This window comes from Bos taurus, chromosome 21, assembly GCF_002263795.3.
Source record: "Bos taurus isolate L1 Dominette 01449 registration number 42190680 breed Hereford chromosome 21, ARS-UCD2.0, whole genome shotgun sequence".
Taxonomy (NCBI): domain Eukaryota; kingdom Metazoa; phylum Chordata; class Mammalia; order Artiodactyla; family Bovidae; genus Bos; species Bos taurus.
This window is the reverse complement of record NC_037348.1, coordinates 41,267,779-41,291,241: the sequence shown is the minus strand read 5'-3', so window position 1 is coordinate 41,291,241 and position 23,463 is coordinate 41,267,779. Positions and strand designations below refer to the sequence as shown.

Genomic DNA, 23,463 nt, shown 5'->3' with positions numbered 1-23,463 from the left:
GAGCCAATTGATCAAAGAATTAAGAAAAGGTCCTTGTTTTCACAAAGCCATATTTGTAAATTTTGTAACAATATTTACAATTTTAGCTTAAAGGTTGAAGGGAAACTAGTTTTAAACTTAGCAACTTCAGTAGTTAATTAAGTTAAAGGTCAGTAAAACGTAAATAGATGTCTATAAATAACTACAGTACTGTCAAAAATCTCTTACATGGACAATTCAGCAAATATTTACATCCATTTGGAGATGTTGCTTAATTTCAACAAGAAGGTATGCTATGGAGCGAGGTAAAACCAAAAGATTCATGTTCTCTTCTCTTTGGAGTTTACCACCTGGTTCCCTGTTATACGACAGGATACAACTGGCATGTTGAGCAGAACAATTTTCTGTGTGAGTATGGCTGAAACACTGCAGAACACCTAGCATCGCAAGTCCCTGCTCACTAAATGCTAGTAGTAATTGTGACAATCAAAACTGTCCTTACACATTTCCAAATGCCACCATGGGAAGGACATACTCCCTGTGTTAGTACCCCTCAAACGCTAGTCATCCCCAAACATCTCAATCCTTAAGTACCAAATTAATGATTTCAATGAATTGGCTAATCACATCCTCTATATGCTGTAATTGTCCTTAAAATGTCTGACACAACTAATCAACAGGCACAAAGCAAGATGAGTAAGTTCTAGAGAGTTGCCATACAACACTGTACCGAAGTCAACAATACTGTATTGTATACTTAACAAATGTTAAGAAGGTAGATCTCACAGTAAGTGTTTTTACAAAGAAAAAAAATCAACACACAATAAAATGTGGTATGGATGTTGTGTGTGTATGTGTGTGCATGTGTTAATTTTAATCTACATCCAAGAAATGGTCAGTTTATCAAAATTGGGAATACAAACTTCAGAGAGGATTAGATAGCATTTGATCAAATACCAGTACTCAATCCTACTACTGCATGAACAGGGCTTCCCTGGTGGCTCAGATGGTAAAGAATTTGCCTGTAATGCGGGCGACACCTGGATTCGATCCCTGGGTTGGGAAGATCCCCTGGAGGAGATCTTCCTCCTCCAGGAGGAGGCAACTCACTCCAGAATTCTTGCCTAGAGAATTCCCATGGATAGAGGAGCCTGGCGGGCTTCAGTCCATGGGGTCGCAAAGAGTCAGACATGACTGAGCAACTATGCACAGCATAGCACAACAACCTCTACTTGAAAACGGTACTTATACATCATTCCATAATAGGACTTTAGTAGCTGCTGACTCTCTGTTGTCTGACCTTGACAATATAATCAACCTTTGCTGAGCACTTACAATAATGTCAGTAACTTTTCCAGGCATTTAACATACAAGAATGCATTTAACTCCCACAAAAACTCTGAGGTAGATAGTATTATTCCTGTTTTACAGACTTGGAAACTATTGCACAGAGAAGCAAAGTAAACTTGTTCTTTTTCAGAGATCAAAGTACTAAAAGATTAACTGAATCCTACTGCTAAAATACTATCTTACTTGCCATGAGTGAAATATTCATGCAATTTGCTGTGGGGTACCTAAAATGTCAGATAATTTGTGCTTCACTGAGCTTTACTAAACAGATTTAGTAAATGTTGTTTATATGTGACAGAATTCAGTCTGAGACTTGTTTTCTTTACGTGCTGTAAACAAAGCTGGTTTTGGAGTGCGCTAAACATGTTCACTGTTTTTTTCTTTTACAGTACACTGTTCATTTTGTTAACAATGAATTACAATATTCTTATTTTTACATACCACGATATGAAACAAGCTCCTTATTCTGATTACATAATACAAACATGTCATCTTCCAAAGTAATAAAATTGAGATACTGATCAAAAACCTAGAAACAAAAGAAAAGGTTTTCAAATCAATTTTATAGTATTGAATACACATTTAATTTGATTTAACCTACCAATGGTAAAATTAAAAAAATTTTAATTATATTCAATAACTAAAAATTATACCATTTGCAGATTGCCTAACTGGGCAAAAATGAGAAGTTAACATTAAAAAACAATTAAGAAAACAAGACTAGGCAATAAATTTTCAAGGACAGTAGCATTTTCAGAAAGTAGAATTTAATATATAAAACTTTTTAAAAAATTGTGGTGGGAATAGGAATAGATATCAATTTGAAGAGAAACAATTTTAACTTTTATATTCATTTTAATCACACTTTCCTAAGAAAGTCATAGTAACTGGTTTTACATTGTGATCTGTTTTTACAGAAGTACAAATCAGGAGAAAAACTAAGAAAACTATTTGAGATATGTTAAATATAGTTAAATAAAAGACTGTACCTATCATTTCATGTGACACTAACGGTAAATTTTAGAACAGAAAGAATAATAAGACATAAGCCTCAAGAACTAATCAGAAGTAGTAGTGGACTAAGAATGAAAAATCTGTTAAAGAATGGGAATTAAAAGCATGGTTCTTTAGTCTTTTATTTGCCCTACATCATTTTGCAGAATTTTCAGCTATACCTTGTCCAAATTCAAGAAACAAAAGGGCAAAACAGGGCTACAACCAAAAAACAAAACAAAACCAAACCAGGGGTACAACCAAGAATATATAGATTTATTTACAATTGAGCTGAACATGACAAAAAATCACTATGATATAGAATTGCTGGCCTGTTGTGAATTCTTTCTTATAACATGCAATTCAGCCTCCTTGGATACTCTCTCCTAACTAAAAAAATATGTGAAGATAGTATGGTGACTCTAGTGTGGCTCAGTGGTAAAAAATCTGCCTGCCAATGCAGGAGACACAGGTTCATTCCCTGGGTCGGGAAGATCTCCTAGAAGAAAATGGTAACCCACTCCAGTATTCTTGCCTGGGAAATCCCGCAGACTGAGGAGCCTCACGGACAACAGTCCACGGCATTGCAAAGAGTTAGACATAACAGTGACTATACAACAACAGCAACACAGTGATTATATATAAAACAGTGTCAAAACAGTCTGAGTATAACTTATGACAACACAACTGTCAAACTGTTTCTAAGCTGAGCTAAAAGGATTATACAAATCCCAGCCTAAAACAAAAAATGATTCAGCTTTTTGTCTTTCAAATTAATCAATCAATAAGTTCCTTTAGTTTGGTTTATTTTGCCTAGTCCAAGTTGAAGATAATTTACATTATCAAAACTCTTTCGAGAAGTATTTTGAGTCTATTTCTTAGGTTGCTCTGATCTTTTGAAATGAGACGCCTATGCTGATCTATAGGTTTCAGATTATTACTTAAATTTACATTAACAAAATGTCAGCCAACCAAAATCTTACCTTGGCTACTTGTGTTACTGCACTAGCCGCTAATGCCGCATTTGCAATATCTTCCAGTTTACTTCTTGAAATAGCAGAAATAAAATTTAAATAATATGATTCATAGAGTTGATTTCGAAGATCCTATGAATACAATGAATACTTCATTCTTACAGGATAGTATAAAGGATGATGACAAATTAAAAATCTTTTAGCTGCAATAAGAGCAAGGTTTCTGAGGATAATATACATGTTCAAAAGACAGGTTACACAAAGCATAGAAAAAAAGTATCCCAGGAAAACAAATTTATAAAGAGGTGCTGGTTACTTGGTTACCAGATATAACTGAAACATATTTTAATAATTAAAGTTATATTATCAATAAAATCCTATTCATTAAAATAATGCACAAAACTGCTTTCACATAGAGTACCTATGTTCTTCTTAAAGGGTTTGCCTGGTGGCTCAGATGGTAAAGAATCTGTCTGTAATGCAGGAGACCTGGGTTCGGGATCCCTGGGTTGGGAATATTCCTTGGAGAAGGGAATGGCTACCTACTCCAGGATTTCTGCCTTCTTACATAGTTTAAATGCTTATTATATGTGGCAGACACCACCTTCTACTGTTCTAGTCATGTGATGATTGTACACAGAAATGTTATCATTCTAATGATCAATTTTAGAAGTATTCCTTCGTGATCATCCAAAAATAGCATCATTTATAGTTATGTCAGTTCTGAAATCAAATTTACTTATCTTCTTAAACTCATATTTAAATATGTATATGGTTTCCAATCTAATATAGTGTCAATTTTAACAGGTACCACTGTTTTCCATAGTACTAAGGAAGAATTAATGCTGCCAATAAAATTCTAAAACACACCATCAATTTTAAGATACATATGATTTTTGAAAATGCTGAAATATGAAAAGCAAAGAGTCTGGTGCCTGTGTGTGGGAGGTAGCTGAGCAGAGCAGCATTTCAACGAAGACTGGAGATTGATTTAAAACTGAGAATTGAGAGAATGGATAAATAAGTAATTATACTGAGGATATTGGGAGCCATGTTTCTTACTGTCAGAGAAAGAAATGATCAATTTATAAAGGGAGAAAGGAAAAGCTAGAATGAATCCTGTACTTCTGAACTGAATTATGAAGGCTGTCTATTTATCTAGAGAGAAAAGTAGGAAGATATAAAGCATTAAATATAGATACACATATATTTTTTAGCTCTTTCCATTGATAGGGCCTAAGAACTGTGACATTCTAGCAGCAATGATGTCATCACACCAGTTTCTTTTTTTTTTTTTTAAAGTTCTATCGGTTTATTGCTATCAACCCATCTCCCTCCACCCTCATGCATGTGTGCTCAGTCATGTAACCCCATGGACTGCAGCCTGCCAGCCTCCTCTCCGTCCATGGACTTTTTCAGGCAAGAATACTGGAGTGGGTTGCCATTTCCTTCTCCAGACAAACACCAATTTCTAAATAGCATTTTCCACAAAAAGCAACCAACAAATGGTTGATTCTTGGGCTGGGACAGAGAAGTATAAAATGAGACTGGTATATTTTATTATGTCAGAAAGTAAAGAAATGATCAAAGAATGATGGAGACATTTCAAAAGAAGCTGAATAACAAAGCAGCATACAAGATCAATACATAAAAGTCAACTGGGTATCTATACACTTGCAGTGAGCAATCCTAAAAATGAAATTAAGAAAGTAATTCCAGGACTTCCTGGTGGTCCAGTAGTTAAGAATCCACCTTGCAATGCAGAGGATGTGGGTTTGATCCCTGGCTGGGGAACTAAGATCCCACATGCTGCAGAGCAACTAAGCCTGAGTGCCACAATTACTGAAGCCTGAGTTCTCTGCAGCCCACATGCCACAACTAGAGTCTGTGCATCGCAACAAAAGACCCCCATGATGCAACGATCTTGCATGCCTCAACTAAGACCCGACACAGCCAAAGAAAGAAAATTCCATTTACAATAGTATTAAAAAATACAAAGGAATAAATTTAGCGAAAGAAGTGAACACATACATTCTGCACACTACTAAGCATTATTAAAAGATCTAAGTAAATGGAAAGATATCCATGCTCATGGATCAGAATATTTAATACTGTTAAGATGGCAATACTCTCCAAATGATCTACAGAGTTAGTGAGATCCCTATCAGAATCCAGGCTGGTTTCTTTATAGAAATTGACAAGCTAATCCTAAAATTACCATGAAAATTCAAAGGACCCAGAAAAGGCAAAACAATCTTGAAAACAAAGTTGGAAGACTTAACTTCCCAATTTCAAAACCTGTTACAAAGTCTGACTAAAGACAGTGTGGTACTGGCATAAGGACAGACACAGAGATCAATGAAAAAGAACCAAGAGTCCAGAAATAAATCAGTTTATTTAATTAATTTCTGACAAAGCTGCCAAGACTGTTCATTGGGGAAAGAATAATCTCTTCAAATATGAAGCTGGGAAAACTGGGAAATTACAGGCAAAAGAATGAAGTTGGACAACTATCTTACAGTATATATAAAAACTAACTCAAGAAGTATCAAAGACTTAAATATAAGAGTCAAAAAAATAAAAATCTTCAAACAGAGCCTCGGCAATTGTTTCTTAAATATGACACCATTGACAAACAACTTAAGAACAAATAAACTTAAAATTAAGTTTAAAGCCAAAGTAAAACTTTTTAATGCTCCACAGGACACTAAGAAAGTGAAAAGAAAACCCACAGGATGGGAGAAAATATCTGCAAATAATATACTTGATAAAGGTCTAGTATTCAAAATATATAAAGTACTTTAACAACTCAATAATAAAAAAATAACCCAATTAAAAACTGGATAAGGACCATGAATAGACACTTTTCTAAAGATATAAACTGCCAATAAACACATGTAAAGATGTTTAATATAAATCATCAGGGAAATGCAAATCAAAACCACAGTGAGATACCATTTTACACTCACTAGAATGACTATAATCAAATGTCAAATAATAAAAATTGATGGCAAGGGTCTGGAGAAAACTGGAACCCTCAAACACTGCTGGATGGAATAAAAAGTGATGCAACCCCCCTTGGAAAATACTCTGGCAATTCCTCAAAAGGTTAACTGTGGTGTTATCATTTGATGCAGCAGTTCCATTCCTAGGTGTTCACAGACACAGGAGAAATAAAAACAGAAACTTGTACACAAATGTTTACAGAAGCATTACTTATAACAGCCACAAGGTGGAAGCAACCCAGATGATAAATGGTTAAAATCCGGTATATCCAAATGACTGAATATTATTCAGCAATAAAAAGGAAAGAGGTACTGATACAACTACAGTATAGATGAATCTTGAAAACATTACACCAAGAGGAAGAAGCCAGATACAACAAACAATATACATGATTCTATTCATAATATGTAGAATGGACAAATGTACAGAAACAAACAGTACCTTAGGGTTGGGGGTTCAGAGTTGGGGATGTAATAGCTAAGGTGATGAAAATGTTCAATAATAGATTATTCCCCTTAGTAATTTCCCATCCATAGAGCCCCTCACCCTGCCCATCGGCTATCAATCCCCAATTGTCTTGGCTGTATTTGGAGTTGAGCTCAGTTCTGCACTAATGCCAGAGGCTCAAATAAAATCTGTCTTGCTGTTTTTTTTAAAACAGGGTTAATTGTATGGTATGTGAATTATATTTCAATAAAGCTGTTTAAAAACAAGAAAAAAGGAAAGGACTGATAAACTGTACTTCTTCAAAAATTGGCATAACCGGAGTTTATGCAGGGTAAAAGAAAGCTGGGCATTACTAGCTATATAGGACACAAAATATGTGACCTTCACAAACAAACAGAAACTTGATTCAACAGTCAAAAGGTAAAGACTTTGTGACTTATTGCAGACACTATTAGGTACCTATCTAGTATCTATTTCCCCTTCTCCCTTGCTAAAAGAAAAAAGATTTTATTTGGGGGTGACAATCAGATCAGATCAGTCGCTCAGTCGTGTCCGAGTCTTTGCGACCCCATGAATCACAGCACGCCAGGCCTCCCTGTCCATCACCAACTCCCGGAGTTCACCCAGACTCACATCCATCGAGTCAGTGATGCCATCCAGCCAGCTCATCCTCTGTCGTCCCCTTCTCCTCCTGCCCCCAATCCCTCCCAGCATCAGAGTCTTTTCCAATGAGTCAACTCTTCGCATGAGGTGGCCAAAGTACTGGAGTTTCAGCTTTAGCATCATTCCTTCCAAAGAAATCCCAGGGCTGATCTCCTTCAGAATGGACTGGTTGGATCTCCTTGCAGTCCAAGGGACTCTCAAGAGTCTTCTCCAACACCACAGTTTAAAAGCATCAATTCTTCGGCGCTCAGCCTTCCTCACAGTCCAACGCTCACATCCATACATGACCACAGGAAAAACCATAGCCTTGACTAGACGAACCTTTGTTGGCAAAGGAATGTCTCTGCTTTTGAATATGCTATCTAGGTTGGTCATAACTTTCCTTCCAAGGAGTAAGTGTCTTTTAATTTCATGGTTGCAGTCACCATCTGCAGTGATTTTGGAGCCCAGAAAAATAAAGTCTGACCTGTTTCCACTGTTTCCCCATCTATTTCCCATGAAGTGGTAGGACCGGATGCCATGATCTTCGTTTTCTGAATGTTGAGCTTTAAGCCAACTTCTTCACTCTCCACTTTCACTTTCATCAAGAGGCTTTTGAGTTCCTCTTCACTTTCTGCCATAAGGGTGGTGTCATCTGCATATCTGAGGTTATTGATATTTCTCTGGGCAATCTTGATTCCAGTTTGTGTTTCTTCCAGTCCAGCGTTTCTCATGATGTATATAAGTTAAATAAACAGGGTGACAATATACAGCCTTGACGAACTCCTTTTCCTATTTGGAACCAGTCTGTTGTTCCATGTCCAGTTCTAACTGTTGCTTCCTGACCTGCATACAAATTTCTCAAGAGGCAGATCAGGTGGTCTGGTATTCCCATCTCTTTCAGAATTTTCCACAGTTTACTGTGATCCACACAGTCAAAGGCTTTGGCAGAGTCAATAAAGCAGAAATAGATGTTTTTCTGGAACTCTCTTGCTTTTTCCATGATCCAGAGGATGTTGGCAATTTGATCTCTGGTTCCTCTGCCTTTTCTAAAACCAGCTTGAACATCAGGAAGTTCACAGTTCACACATTGCTGAAGCCTGGCTTGCAGAATTTTGAGCATTACTTTACTAGCGTGTGAGATGAGTGCAATTGTACGGTAGTTTGAGCATTCTTTGGCATTGCCTTTCTTTGGGATTGGAATGAAAACTGACCTTTCCAGTCCTGTGGCCACTGCTGAGTTTTCCAAATTTACTAGCATATTGAGTGCAGCACTTTAACAGCATCATCTTTTAGGATTTGGAATAGCTCAACTGGATAGTTGAACTGGGGGTAACAATACACTAATCTAAAGCTTAACTTTTGTGACCTCCCCTGATGTTAATTCTATGCAATGAGACATAAACCGAAGTCTTCTGGGAGTTTCTGGGAAAGCTTAGTTTTCTTGATTAAAATCAACAGTCAGGGCTATCATAGTCCATTTCTCCCTCCTTCTTGCCTATATCCCATAGATGTCATATCTAAAATTGCAGCTACCACCTTGTATATGTGAAGCGACAACCAAGACAATGGAAAATGACAAACTAAAGACGGTAGGTCAAAAAGATACCAGAGGCCTGAACCTTTGTCTAACAGAGCTGCCGTACCAACTTGGACCTCCTATTCTTAGAATTACATTCCTATTCTTAAACTAAAGCTAATATAGTTAGGTATTCTGTTTTTTAAGGCAAGAGTTATTCTCAATAAATATAATGCTTAATCAGTCAAAAATTTTTAAATCTTTCAGTCTACAGAATATTCAAAGATAATCTCAGAAATCAAAGTGAGAAATTGGGTAAGGAAATTTCTGATTTTTCACAATGGACATCTAAAAAATTTTTTTGAAAAAAAAAAAAAAAGTTTCCACCTTCAAGAATCAAGAAAATAAGAACTCATATTACCTGACATATTCTGTCAATATTTTCTTCAGTTGGCATTACGAAGTACACTGCAGGAACATCTGGAATAGGATCTCGATCAGAGTGCAAAAGCCTATAAGACGTAAAGAATATAAAATTTACTTTTTTCTTAGTCACTTATCTAAAAAGATAGTTAAAAACACTACTTCTCAAACTAGAAGTTTACCAGTTCAAGGACAGTGACCCGTACTCTAAAAGCTCTTACTGCAATTAATCATTTAACCCAGCTTTCTTCTCGTATCAATGTTAATATTATTTATTAGTAAGATCCTAATCTCAGTTTTAATTTCTTCTACTCCAATCACTTTACTTCTAATACCTCTTATGGTCAGAGTCTCTTCAACCAATATTCCCTCTGAATGAGAACTAATGCACATTCAAAATCAATTTTATTCCCATTTTTCATAGAAATATGGTGGGAGGAGGTAAGTGGGAGGAAACTGCTATTCTCTAAGAAAGGGAAAACAGAAAGCTGGAACTGTCTTTAGAATCTTTAGAAGCGATGAAAAATTTAGCTATAAATAAAATCAAATATATTTTTTAAATGGAAGATATATGAACGCTTCCTTAAATCTTTAAGACAATATATATCATTCTATTTATTGCTTCATGAAAATACATAAGAGATCAGCTAAGCATCTCATAGACTGTACATCTTGATAGCTTTTTCTTTTACAATTCAGGGAGTATAGTCATTCAAATATCCCAATAGCAAATGAATGACAAAATGTCTTTATTCACTGCTATAAGATTTTACCATGTTTTTACCAGGAAAAAAGAGAAATATTCTATTTCTACAATATTCCAGTCATGCTTCTGTAAGCAATATCCCATATACAATCTTCTACATATATCCTTTTATATATACAAATATTTCACTCATCCTTCTGTGAAGAAGAGAGTGAAAGAGGCCCATGCTGCCAGTGAGTCCACAGTCAGTAACTTCTTTCCATATGTCTGGCTGCTGCTAACATCAAAAGGATTATAATGTGCTGGCAGCCACTGGTTGCTGTTGCCTTACACTGACTGTCTAACTATCTAAAGGCTACAACCACCTTTTCATGATCTGGAAACCTGTATTGTTTTCTACAAATCAGCTTCAACCAACTTGCAGATTATTTACAGTAACTGATGAAACATTCTCCAGCAAAAAAGGAAGAACAGTCAGACACAGGGTGCATAGCAATTTACCAGAGTAGCTATATATTAATAATCTTTTCATATTCTCATGTCAGTAGCAACATGTATGCAGCAAGAACACACAACTCTCAACTGGCAGAGTATCTTGTTACTCTTTAAAAGTACTCAGGCTTCGTTTTTGTTAGTCACTGTTTCTGAGCCACTATGGTTCAGCAGACAAACAGCCCAGCATAATGGTCAAGCAATCTGTCCACAACTCTGCAATTAATTACCTATACAATTATGGGACAATCACTCAAACTCTACAAACTTTAGTCTTTTCATTTGTAAAATAAAATAAAATAAAATAAAAATTCATTTGCTGCCTTAAACAGTAAGGCAGCAAAAATAACCAATGCTTAAAACACACCATCATTTTCAAGGATGGCATAAACCTTAACTTCAGTTCAGGTCATAGGCATTACAAATCACCAACAATAGATCCGTATTTTAAGTCTGACATAAAAATGAAAGGAAAAATCTGTCAAATATTATATTTCATCAAACCTAAGGTGCTATCAATTTTAAAATATATTAAACTGACAGAAAAATGGTGCCCATTAAACTATGCCATGGCATTAATAAGATAGACTCTAATTTCATAAATATTAAAAACTAAAATGATTTTTTAGAATTAATGTAATGGTCTTATTAATTTACAACAAATATTTAATATAAAACTGGCGAATTTAAGACTTTAACCAGATTCTGATACATTACTCACTGGACATCTAAATCACATTCCCAATAAGAGCATGTTATAATTCAACATATTAGAATATCACAGAATGAAAACTGATAATGTCCTAAAAAAACAAAAAGCAAATAGGTTACAATGCCATAAAATTGGACTCCTTCAGTACATAAAAGTATTAGTAGCTATTCAAGAATATAGTCGTCTCTAAATGTCCAGTAGGCTAAGTATGCAAAATAACGCAATTTATTTGCTTTACCAGTCATATCATAAGGAATGTAATCAAATAAATTCAGTGGTTAAGAAGACAACATAGAAAGTCCCTCTGGAGATTGACTGTCATTATTTCCCAGTTACTTAAGTTTTTCAAATTAAAGATATACCAATTTAGATATTCCTCTTTTAAAAAAGTGTATTTTTCTTATCCCTCACTGAAATAAATGAACTATAGTTTTACTTGATAACTGTATTTATTTTATTTTCATATATGACCACTTTGACAGCCAAATAACATAGTGAGGCTAAGTATTAGTGTAACTACAAAGAATAATAAACAGAAAGCTCTACCTGTCATCAGACATCATAAAATTTTTTACAACTGAATCATTGCTCATCTTTGAAAGGGAGGAAAGTAAATCCAATTAGGAATTTGGGGTGATTCTTTGAAATTAAAAATATGTTTTCTATTTCTTTTTACCTAAAATAATGTGACAATACAGATCAAGAATAGGAACAGGTAAAACTACAATTACAAACATTAAAAATAAGTCCTATATATGACATAAATACGGGACCCATTTAGAGAGAGAAAATACAAGCATCAAGCAAGGCTGATATTCCTGCTACTATTAATAATCACAATTATTGAAATGTCCTTATAAAAAGAGTATTTCAATTAAAGGAATAAAAAAATTTCAAAGCTGAAAGAGACCTTCAGACAACCAGTTCCTTTCCTTTACATAAGAGAGCAAACCAATCTGTAGGAAAAGACGAAAAAGAGAAAATTTAAATTCTCAGACTGAGGATTATTTTTTCCTTTGGAAATAAAAGGTTTAATAAGAGAACATAAGAGGGAAAAATGCTGTTTTCTATATACAAGTACTATAAGCTAACATTATTTTCTTAATAAACACCCCTAGTAATTTGATTTCAGGGTGGCTAATATTTTTTAACAATATATTTGAAAACAAATGCCATTTCTAGAAATATGTTAAAACTCACAGATGCAGAGTGATTCCCATGTCTCTCAGCTCCTTCACAGATAGCAAAGGGGAGATGATATCTTGGCCAAATCTGTCATAAATGAGCACCTAGTTAAAAGAAAGAGAGTCACATGTTTCTAAAATATAATTATCAATAAACAGTCAATAGAGAACCCAATATTAAGATACTGTTGAAGTACATTTTATTTTGTTTTATTTTTGCCACACTGGACTGTCAGTTCCCCAACCAGGGATTGAATCTGAGACCCCTGCAGTGGGAGCACAGAGTCTTAACCACTGGACCACCAGGGAAGTCTGAGTACATTTTATTTTAACATACTGAATTCTTATACTTACCTCAATTTAGTATTTTTCACAATTATTTACCAAAATGTCCACTTACCTAGTAATTCATTCTTTAGAAGTGTTATTACTCTGGTTAAGGTAAATTATTATGTAAATTCTTCTTATAAAATACTTTTTTCTAGGTTAAAAAACACACTGAAGACTATAAGATACTAGAGACTATAATAAGATATAGCTTATTATATCTTAAGCTATAATAAAGGACTTTGAACATACAGTAAACTCAGATACACTCCCCTATCCAGTTCACACATATCCTTTCTAAAGACAGAAGTAAAAATCAGTCTTCCCTTGTGGCTCAGCTGGTAAAGAATCGGCATGCAACGCGGGAGACCTGGGTTCGATCCCTGGGTTGGGAAGATCCCCTGGAGAAGAGAAAGGCTACCCATTCCAGTATTCTGGTCTGGAGAATTCCATGGACTGTATTGTCCATGGGGTCGCAAAGAGTCGGACACAACTGAGTGACTCTCACCTTCAAACAGTAGTCACTCTCAAAACTAATGCTTAATAAGTTCAAAGACTATTTATAAAAATCCTCCTGCTCTAGTTACAAAAGGTTGGATGTTGCAGAATTCAAATTCTTCTTTACATCTCAATACCATATTATTAATCTTGTGATAAGAGAAGTGATGGGTAGGGAATTTGACACGAATCTGAATGAACCCCATAAATTCTCAAGTTATTTAATTCATATGCTCAATATAGGCACTCAGAGAAGGCAATGGCAACCCACTCCAGTACTCTTGCCTGGAAAATCCCATGGACGGAGGAGCCTGGTAGGCTGCAGACCATGGGGTCGCGAAGAGTCGGACAGGACTGAGTGACTTCACTTTCACTTTCACGCATTGGAGAAGGCAATGACAACCCACTCCAGTGTTCTTGCCTGGAGAATCCCAGGGACAGGGGAGCCTGGTGGCTGCCGTCTATGGGGTCGCACAGAGTCAGACACAACTGAAGCGACTTAGCAGCAGCAGTAGCAGCAGCAGTATAGGCACTAGAAATAATAAGTATTGCAAAGGGCAATAGGAAGGTGACCGCAAATAAACAGGAAGGAAGAGGAAAACGAGGGACCCTGCTAAAGCTTAAACTGTAAATTCAATATAGATGATTTTAATCACCTTTATTAGCATTAACCCAAAGGACTTACAGGGGCTCATAAAAGTTTTCAAAATACTCCAAACTAACCAAGGTGCTGCTAAACTGCTTCACTCGTGTCCAACTCTGTGCGACCCCATAGACGGCAGCCCACCAGGCTCCCCCGTCCCTGGGATTCCCTGGGATTCAACTAACCAAGTTGATTTGCTCTTAATTCGTAGAAAGAGAGAAATATAAAGTGGCTATAATCGAATAAAGTTTAAACCAAATCAATTGCATTATAATCTCTTTGAAGAACAAGATGGAATTAACAGATACAAACTATTAATAGTATACATAAAACAGATACACAACAAGCATTTACCATATAACACAGGGACCTACATTCAATATCTTGTAATAACCTATAATGGAAAATTTCAAAGAAATCTCTGTATATAACAGAATCACTTTCTTGTACCCCTGAGATTAACACAATATTGCAAATCAACTATGCTTCAATTAAAAAAAAAAAAAAAGATTCACATTAAGCCATGTTAAATAAAAGCAAAATATTCACACATTACAACTAAAATGTATTACTCTTTGTATTATAAGAATCCCCTCCATCACTTTATTGGTATAAGGGCTGAGAGAAAGAATCTCCATTAAAATAAAAGTCTCTTACCTTCCAAACTGGTTCTCCAGTGCTATTTTTAACATGAGGCACATTAAAATTCAACATACGCTTCAAAGCCACTGGAAATGAAAACAGTCTTATTAAATATTACCAATGTCTGTGATTTCACTTTCCTCCCACATTTATTACTTATTACCTCAAAACAAAATGCACAAATCACTCTGGAAAAACTGATTAATCAAATGACTTTGTAAGACAGTTTGATCAACAGCTAAAAGGCATGTGTCTAGATTTTCTAACATGCGGTAAGCATCTGTTTCCATATGAACATGTGAAAAATGTTCAGGAAGAAGCCTTTTCCATGTCTCCTGATGATACCACACTGCATTTTATATAGATGTAAAAAAAAAAAAAAATCATGTCAATCACAAACTTGCAGTGGCCTCAACAGATAAACTGGTGCTGTTGTCTGTTTATTGTATAGCTAAGGCTACAGCACCCCACTCCAGTACTCTCGCCTGGCAAATCCCATGGATGGAGGAGCCTGGTGGGCTGCAGTCCATGGGGTCGCTAAGAGTCGGACACGAGCGACTTCACTTTCACTTTTCACTTTCATGCATTGGAGAAGAAAATGGCAACCCACTCCAGTGTTCTTGCCTGGAGAATTCCAGGGACAGGGGAGCCTGGTGGGCTGCTGTCTATGGGGTCGCACAGAGTTGGGCATGACTGAAGCGACTTAGCAGCAGCAAATGAATAGATTAAGATCAGTATTGATGGGCTTCCCTAGTAGCTCAGCAGTAAAGAATCTGCCTGCCAATGTAGGAGACATGGGTCTGAACTTTGGTCCAGGAAGATGCCGTATACCACAGAGCAAATAAGCTCATGCACTGTAACTACTGAGCCTGTGCTTTGAGACCTGGGGAACTGCCAACTATTGAGCTCATGTGCACCAAGTATTAAAGCTTGTGCACCCTAGGAGTCCGTGCTCTGTAACAAGAAAAGCCACCACAATGAGAAGCCACACACTGCAATGAAGAGCAACTCTCAATCTCTGCAACTAGAGAAAAGTCCATGCAGCAATCAAAAATACATATATACATTATTTTTAAAAAGATCAGTATTGCTAGAAATAAAAATCATCTATATTTAATTGGTTCAAAACCTTCACACAGTAGTTCTATTTTTTAGCTGTCCTGGAGTCATTCTATGGCAAGTTTATCCTGTCAGATCCACTAGTGAGACTTTCCTATAGATGTGGTAGGTAAACAATAAACCCTGATTAAAAAATATACAATTCTATAATCACAGAAGTTACGCTCTACATGTTATAGCATTTTGTGGTTTTTATCACTCTTCTGTTCATGATTTATAGCAGACTCAGTACTCTTTCTGGAAAATCCCATGGAAGGAGGAGCCTGGTAGGCTACAGTCCATGGAGTTGCGAAGAGTCAGACACAACTGAGTGACTTCACTTTCACTTCTCACTTTCATGTATTGGAGAAGGAAATGGCAACCCACTCCAGTGTTCTTGCCTGGAGAATCCCAGGGATGGGGGAGCCTGTTGGGCTGGCGTCTATGGGGTCATACAGAGTTGGTCACGACTGATGCGACTTAGCAGCAGCAGCAGAAATGTTTTCTAAGAAAAATAAAAATCTTTTTATACTTTTATGTCCCCTTCATGGATCACAGCCTTGTTGTGGTGAAGGGGCTTGCATAATTCAGTGAAGCTATAAGCCATGCCATGCAGGGCTACCCAAGAGAGATGAATTAATGTGGAGAGTTCTGCCAAATTGTGGTCCACCGGAGGAGAGAATGGCAAACCACTCCAGTATTCTTGCCGTGAAAACCCCATGAACAGTATGAAAAGGCAAAAAGATACGATGCCAGAAGATGAGTCCCCAAGGTTGGTAGGTGTCCAATATGCTACTGGGGAAGAGCTGAGAAATAGCTCCAAAAGAGTGAAGAGGCTGGGCCAAAGCAGAAATGACACTCAGTTGTGGATGTGTCTGATGGTGAAAGTAAAGTCTGATGCTGTAAACAACAAGATTGCGTAGGAACCTGGAATATTAGGTCCATGAATCAAGGTAATTGGATGTGGTCAAACAGGAGATGGCAACAGTGAACTCTGACATCTTAGGAATCAGTGAACTAAAATGGATGGGAATGGGCAAATTTAATTCAGATGACCATTTTATCTACTACTGAAGCCAAGAATCCCTAAGACATTAAGCAGCCCTCAAAAAAGAGTTCGAAATGCAGTACTTGGGTGCAATCTAAAAAACGACAGAATGATCTCAGTTTGTTTCCAAGGCAAACCATTCAACATCAGAGTAATCCAGGTTTATGCCCTAACCACTAAGGTCAAAGAAGCTGAAGTAGAATGATTCTATGAAGACCTACAAGATCTTCTAAAAATACCATCAAAAAGAGATGTCCTTTTCATCACAGGGGTTTGGAATGCAAAAGTAGGAAGTCAAGAGATATCTGGAGTAACAGGCAAGTTTGGCCTTGGAGTACAAAATGAAGCAGGACAAAGGCAAAAAGTTTTGTCAAGAGAACACATTGGTCACAGGAAACACCCTCTTCCAACAACCCAAGAGACGACTCTACATACGGACATCACAAGATGTCAATACCAAAACCAGACTGAATTATATTCTTTGCAGCCAAAGAGGAGAAGCTCTATACTGTAAGCAAAAACAAGACCTGGAGCTGTCTGTAGCTCAGATTAGGAGCACCTTAACGCAAAATTCAGGCTTAAACTGAAGAATGTAAGGAAAACCAGTAGGCCATTCAGGTATGATCTAAATCAAATCCTTTATGATTACAGAGTGAGGTGACAAATAGATTTAAAGGATTTGATCAGATAGAGAGCCTGAAGAACTATGGAATGAGGTTTGTAACACTGTACAGAAAACAATGACCAAAACCATACCCAAGAAAATGAAATGCAAGAAGTCAAAGTGGTTGTCTGTGGAGGCCTTAGAAATAGTCTAGAAAGAAGAAGGCAAAAGGCAGGGGAGAAAGAAAAAGATGCACTCAACTGAATGCAGAGTTTCAGAGAAGAGCAAGGAGATTAAGAAGGCCTTCTTAAAAGAACAGTGCAAAGAAGTAGAGGAAAACAACAAAATGGGAAAAACTTAAGATCTCTTCAAGAGAACTGAAGATATCAGCGAACATTTCATGCAAAGATGGGCATAATAAAGGACAGAAACTGTAAGGGCCTAAAGAAGCAGAAGAGATGGCAAGAACACACAGAAGAACTATACAAAAAAGATCTTTATGACCCAGATAGCCACGATAGTGTGGTCACTCACTGAGAGCCAGACATCCTGAAATGTGAAGTCAAGTGGGACTTAGGAAGGATTACTATGAACAAAGCTAGTGGAGGTGATGGAATTCCAACTGAGCTATTTCAAATCCTAAAAGATGGTATCAAAGTGCTGCACTCAATATGTCAGCAAATTTGGAAAACTCAGCAGTGGCCACAGGACTGGAAAAGGTCAGTTTTCATTCTAATCCCAAAGAATGCCAATGCCAAAGAATGTTCAAACTACTGCACAACTGCACTCATTTCACATGCTAGCAAGGTCATGCTCCAAATCCTTCAAGCTAGGTTTCAACAGCATGTGAAATGAGAACTTTCAGATGTACAAGCTGGATTTAGAAAAGGCAGAGGAACCACAGATCAAATTGCCAACATCCATTGGATCACAGAAAATGCAGAATTCCAGAAAAACATTTACTTCTGCTTCATGGACTATGCTAAAGCCTTTGACTGTGTGGATCACAACATACTGTAGAAAATTCTTAGAGAGATGGGAGTGCCCTGAAAACCTGTACGCAGGTCAAAAAGCAACAGCTAAAAAGGGACATGGAACAATGGACTGGTTCCAACTGCGAAAGGACTACATCAAGGCTGTATATTGTTACCCTGCTTATTTAACTTATATGCAGAGTACATCATGCGAAATGCTGGGCTAGATGAAGCTCAAGCTGGAATCAAGGTTGTCAGGAGAAATATCAATAACCTCAGATAAGCAGATGACACCACACTAATGGTAGAAAGCGAAGAGGAACTAAAGAGCCTCTTGATGATGGTGATAGAGGAGAGTGGAAAAGCCGGCTTAAAACTCAACATTCAAAAAACTAAGATCATGGTATCCAGTCCCACTTCATGGCAAACAAAAGGGGAAAAAGTGGAAGCAGTGACAGATTTTCTTTTCTTGGGCTCCAAAATCACTAAGGATGGTGACTGCAGCCATGAAATTCAAAGATGCTTGCTCCTTGGAAGGAAAGATATGACAAATCTAGATAGCTTATTCGGAGAAGGCAAAGGCACCCCACTCCAGTACTCCTGCCTGGAAAATTGCATGGATGGAGGAGACTGGTGGGCTGCAGTCCATAGGGTCGCTGAGGGTCGGACACGACTGAGCGACTTCACTTTCACTTTTCACCTTCATGCACTGGAGAAGGAAATGGCAACCCACTCCAGTGTTCTTGCCTGGAGAATCCCAGGGACAGAGGAGCCTGGTGGGCTGCCGTCTCTTGGGTCGCACAGAGTCGGACACGACTGAAGTGACTTAGCAGCAGGAGCAGCAGCAGCAGATACTGTATTAAAAAGCAGAGATACCTCTTTGCTGACAAAGATCCATCTAGTCAAAGCTATGGTTTTTCCATTAGTCATGTACAGATATGAGAGCTGTACCATAAAGAAGGCTGAGTGATGAAGAACTGATGCTTTTGAATTGTGGTGCTGGAGAAGACTCTTCAGAGTCCCTTGGACAGCAAGGAGACGAAACCAGTCAATCCTAAAGGAAATCCACGCTGAATATTCACTGGAAAGACTGATGCTGAAGCTGAAGCTCCAATACTCTGGCCACCTGATGCGAAGAACCAACTAACTGGAAAAGACCCTGATGCTGGGAAAGATTGAGGTGGTTGGACAGCACCACCAACTCAATGGACATGAGCTTGAGCAAACTCCGGGGATAGTGAAGGCCAGGGAAGTCTGGTTCCAACTGGTTTGCAACCACAGGGTTGCAAAGAGTCGGACATGGCTTAGCAACTGAACAACAATACTTTCATATGAAACTGAGATTGCCAAATATTCAAGGGAGGGTAGCTTATTAAATTTTTAAACGACTGGGAACCCTAAAATCTACCTGGTTGATTTTTAAAAAGCATTTGAATCAGGTTTTAATAAAAGAGAATAATCTACAACATAAACACCTACCAGAGGAATTTATAATACTCAAATCACCTGAGTAGCAATTTACACCATCTTCACCCACTAGAAAAACTTCTACTAAATGCTTATTTCTGGAGGCAGGTAAAATAATAGAGGAGACTGCACTTCAGTGATAAATATATTTATATGTACAGAGATACAGACATGATTTTTTGGTAAAATGCTTGTACCTAATATCCAGACAATAATACACATTGCCAATAATTTGGACCTACTTCAGAAGCTCACAGGTGTTATATTTCACCTTCGTAACAGAGGACCACTAGGAAGATTCACAGCCTGGGTTACATATGAGTTTCAGGTGCATGGTGTTCTCCAGAAGAAGGCCTCCACTAATGCAAAGAAGCCCTAGTCAGCAGATATTCCCACACTTGCCTTCTTACCTCCATCTTCGTGAATTTCCCCAATTGTAAGCCTTGGCTAACTTGTTAACAGGGATTCTGACACCATGGATTTGTTAATAAAGTAAACGGTCTATGCTCAAGAACATATAAGAATGTATTTTGGGCTTCCCTGGTGGCAAAGAATCTGCCTACCAATGCAGGAAATGTGGGTTTGATCCCTGAGTTGGGAAGATTCCCTGAAGGAGGAAATGGCAACCCATTCCAGTATTCTTGCCTGGGAAATCCCGTGGACAGAGGAGCCTGGTGGGCTACAGTACGTGGGGGTCACAGAAGAGTCAGACACACCTTAGCGACTATAACAATAACAATTTTACTTTCATTAGAGTCTAAAGGCTTAAATTCATTGCTTTTAACTGAAATGACCAAACATACTATCTGCAGTCCTAGACTTCACTAATACAGTTTCATCCTTACCTGGAACGCATTCTTCATTCACTATACATTCAACTACACTTACTATTCACTCAACAAATGTTTAGTGAGTGTTTACCATCTGCCAGACATTGCACCAGCTGTTGGCACTAAACAAAACATTCAGTCAAAATTACTTCTCATTAAGCAGCTTTCATTCTAGTTGGGGGGAGAAAGCAAGTAAAACGTGAGATTACAATAAATGCTATGGAGAAAAACAGAGACCACAGGTAGAAGAGATGGTTGTGGTGTAGTTTAGTCAGAAGAGGCCTCCTGAGAAGCAACATCTGAGGAAAATCCCAAAGGAGGTGAGGAAGTGAGCCATGCAGATCTCTCTGAAGGTAATATTCCAGAAAAAGGAAAGGCTCTGAAGTGCATTCTGGTGTGCTCAAGGAAAGGAGAGAGTAATAGCAAGTGAGTCAGAAAGTTGAGTGGAAAGCAGATCATATAGAGCTTTGTAGACCACCTTTGGCTTTTACCATGATGGAAATGAGAAGCTGCTAGAGTTGTTGCTGCTGTTTAATCACCAAGTCATGTTTGACTCTCTTGCGACCCTATGGACTGTAGCCTGCCAGGCTCCTCTGTCCATGGGGCTTCCCAGGCAAGAATACTGGAGTGGGTTGTTATTTCTTTCTGCAGGGGATCTTGCCCACCCAGGGATTGAACTGGGCAGGTGGATTCTTCACCTCTGAGCCACCTGGGAAGCCCCAGGCTGCAAGAGGATTTTGAGCAAGTATGTGACATGATCACTCCTGGTAATGTGGGGAAAAAAATGAAGGTGAACAGGAATCTAAGAGCTCATTATGCAGTGTCAGTAGCAGATTGAAATCTATTACTGTTTCTTTGAATTTCAAAGGAAGGAATCAAGTACAGCCAAAATCCTTTCTGTAGACCATATTAATTGTAACCAGTTGTATTCCTACTCAGATTTATATGCAGAAGAACTTAACTACGAGAGACACAACTTTCAACTTGAAAATTCTTGATGGCTTATTTGTTAGCTCCTCAGAATTGATAGTTTGCCAACTATCAAGACAATTAGCGAACAGGTATAAACTATTAGTTTGTATCTAGCAGGTGTAAACCAAGTTGTCAACAAAGTTTCAAAAAAAATGACAAAACTAACAGTATCTAAGGTGGAAAAAAAAGTGCAGAAGCAGTATGTATTTTTTTTACTCATACTTTCACGGTATAAATATATAAGCATGTTCTATTAAACATGAAATTGATAACGCATTGTTTAAAAACACTGGTCTACCAAGTAATAGGAAAGGTATTCATTCTTTTTGCCATTCTTACATCCCATTCCAGCGTGCTAAGGGCGGAAATCATTATCACTAGGCATCTCTCTTCAGATTAGTTCATAGGAGAGAAATGGCAGAATGGAATCTGCTCTGGAAAGAATATCTAAATTTTGTAATTGTAGTGGAAGTGCCGAAAGAGTAAACTCTCAACATTTAAATGAGAGAGAACCGAACCACGCACAGAAACAAACACGAAGACCTCATAGATGGCAACACAGGGCGGGAAATGCCAGCTGCCAGATCTTGTCGCCACGGCTTTCTGAGACCCAGCAGGAAAGACACAAGAGCAGGACCGTAGCAACCCACTCACCCCTAAAGCACTTTCTCCAGCACCACATCAGAGGGCCGACTTATCAAGCTAATGGAATCTCTTCCCTAAAAACTCAAAAGGGGAGGGGCTTTCGATGCCCTGAGAACTGGATTAAACTCTGAGGTCCGTTTTCGAGCTGCACGCCACGCGACCGAGGCCGATAAGCAGAGGAAGATGTCCTCATGGCAAGCACAAAAGCGCAGAGAAGGGAGTAAGTTGGTACCTGTTTGTCTCTCTCGGATACTAGCTGCTGCGGCGCCCGCCATCTTGGCTCCCACCATCCACTGCCTGGCTGGCGAGCCTAGCCTGACGATGACGTGGCCGGTACGACCGCCCCGGAAGCAAAGACCAAATGGGAGGGACCACAAAGGGCCGGCCCCGCCTCCTCCAAAGTGCTGCCCCCCCCCGCCCCCCGCCCCCCGCCCCCCGCCCCCCGCCCCCCGCCCCAACCCCGGTCCGCCGGCCCGCCGCATGCCCTCAACTCTCTCCACTGAACTTGGAGACCCAATAGGAGAATGACGCTTTTGAATACCTGATACTGTTTACAGCGGCCAGACAGGAGGGATTTTTAACCTATCAAGGCCCAACTTCTGAAAGTGTAGCTGCTTTAAATTGCGCTGATATAGCGTGTTGTAGCGCTAAAAACCTAATTAAATGCAGGACTGTTAGTTTGGTCGTCTACAGATATCTTATGTTGTTTGGCTCAGTCGTGTCCGACTCTTTTGCGTCCGCTAGGCTCCTCTTCATGGGATTCTCCGGAGATTACTGGACTGGGTTGTCATTTCTTCCTCCAGGGGAAGGAATTTCTTCCTCCATTCCCCAACCAGGATCGAACCCGCGTCTCCGAATCTTCTGCTTTACATGCGGTTTCTTTACAGTTGAGCCATCTGGGAAGCCCCTTCAGATCTCTTGAGGTAATAATCTAGGGGCTTAAGAATCACAGGACTCAAGTAAATGAAGTTCATGGAACAAAACTGGCACTCACATGCTAGCTGCCTTACCTTTACCCAGTGCAGCTGGAGAGGTGTCCCATTTGCTTTTATCTGGGAGACAGGTGGCTTTGAAGCATTGCTCTAATCAGGCAGATTTCTTAATCTCATGTTAGGAAAAGTAGTCTAGCTGAGTGGGGTTGTTTTGCCATCATAGACACAGGAGTCAGGAAGGTGCAAATTGGAAATTTGTATTTTCCTCCTTTTTGTAAATGCAAAATCACAAAAAAGTTCTTTGGTGTGGTGGTGGGGGGGCGTTAGTGGATAATGCAGGTGTCTTGACATACACT

The 23,463-nt window shown here is 38.4% G+C and overlaps 1 protein-coding gene across 2 annotated transcripts in view; it reads right to left on the bottom strand.

Annotated features, from left to right (window-relative positions):
* The window catches only part of SCFD1 (sec1 family domain containing 1), a 113,049-nt gene extending 90,563 nt beyond the window's left edge, over nt 1–22,486 (bottom strand). Inside the window, exons 1-6 of one of the 2 annotated variants that reach the window (NM_001191365.1) lie at nt 22,408–22,486; nt 14,553–14,623; nt 12,444–12,532; nt 9,332–9,422; nt 3,306–3,428; nt 1,771–1,858 (exon numbers count right to left, since the gene is read on the bottom strand). In NM_001191365.1, the coding sequence (NP_001178294.1) occupies nt 1,771–1,858; nt 3,306–3,428; nt 9,332–9,422; nt 12,444–12,532; nt 14,553–14,623; nt 22,408–22,465 (520 nt within the window). In that variant the 5' untranslated portion in view covers nt 22,466–22,486. The remainder of the gene's footprint in view (nt 1–1,770; nt 1,859–3,305; nt 3,429–9,331; nt 9,423–12,443; nt 12,533–14,552; nt 14,624–22,407) is intronic. The other variant, XM_024981582.2, reaches the window with a different exon arrangement.
* Between the last annotated feature and the right edge of the window lie 977 nt (nt 22,487–23,463).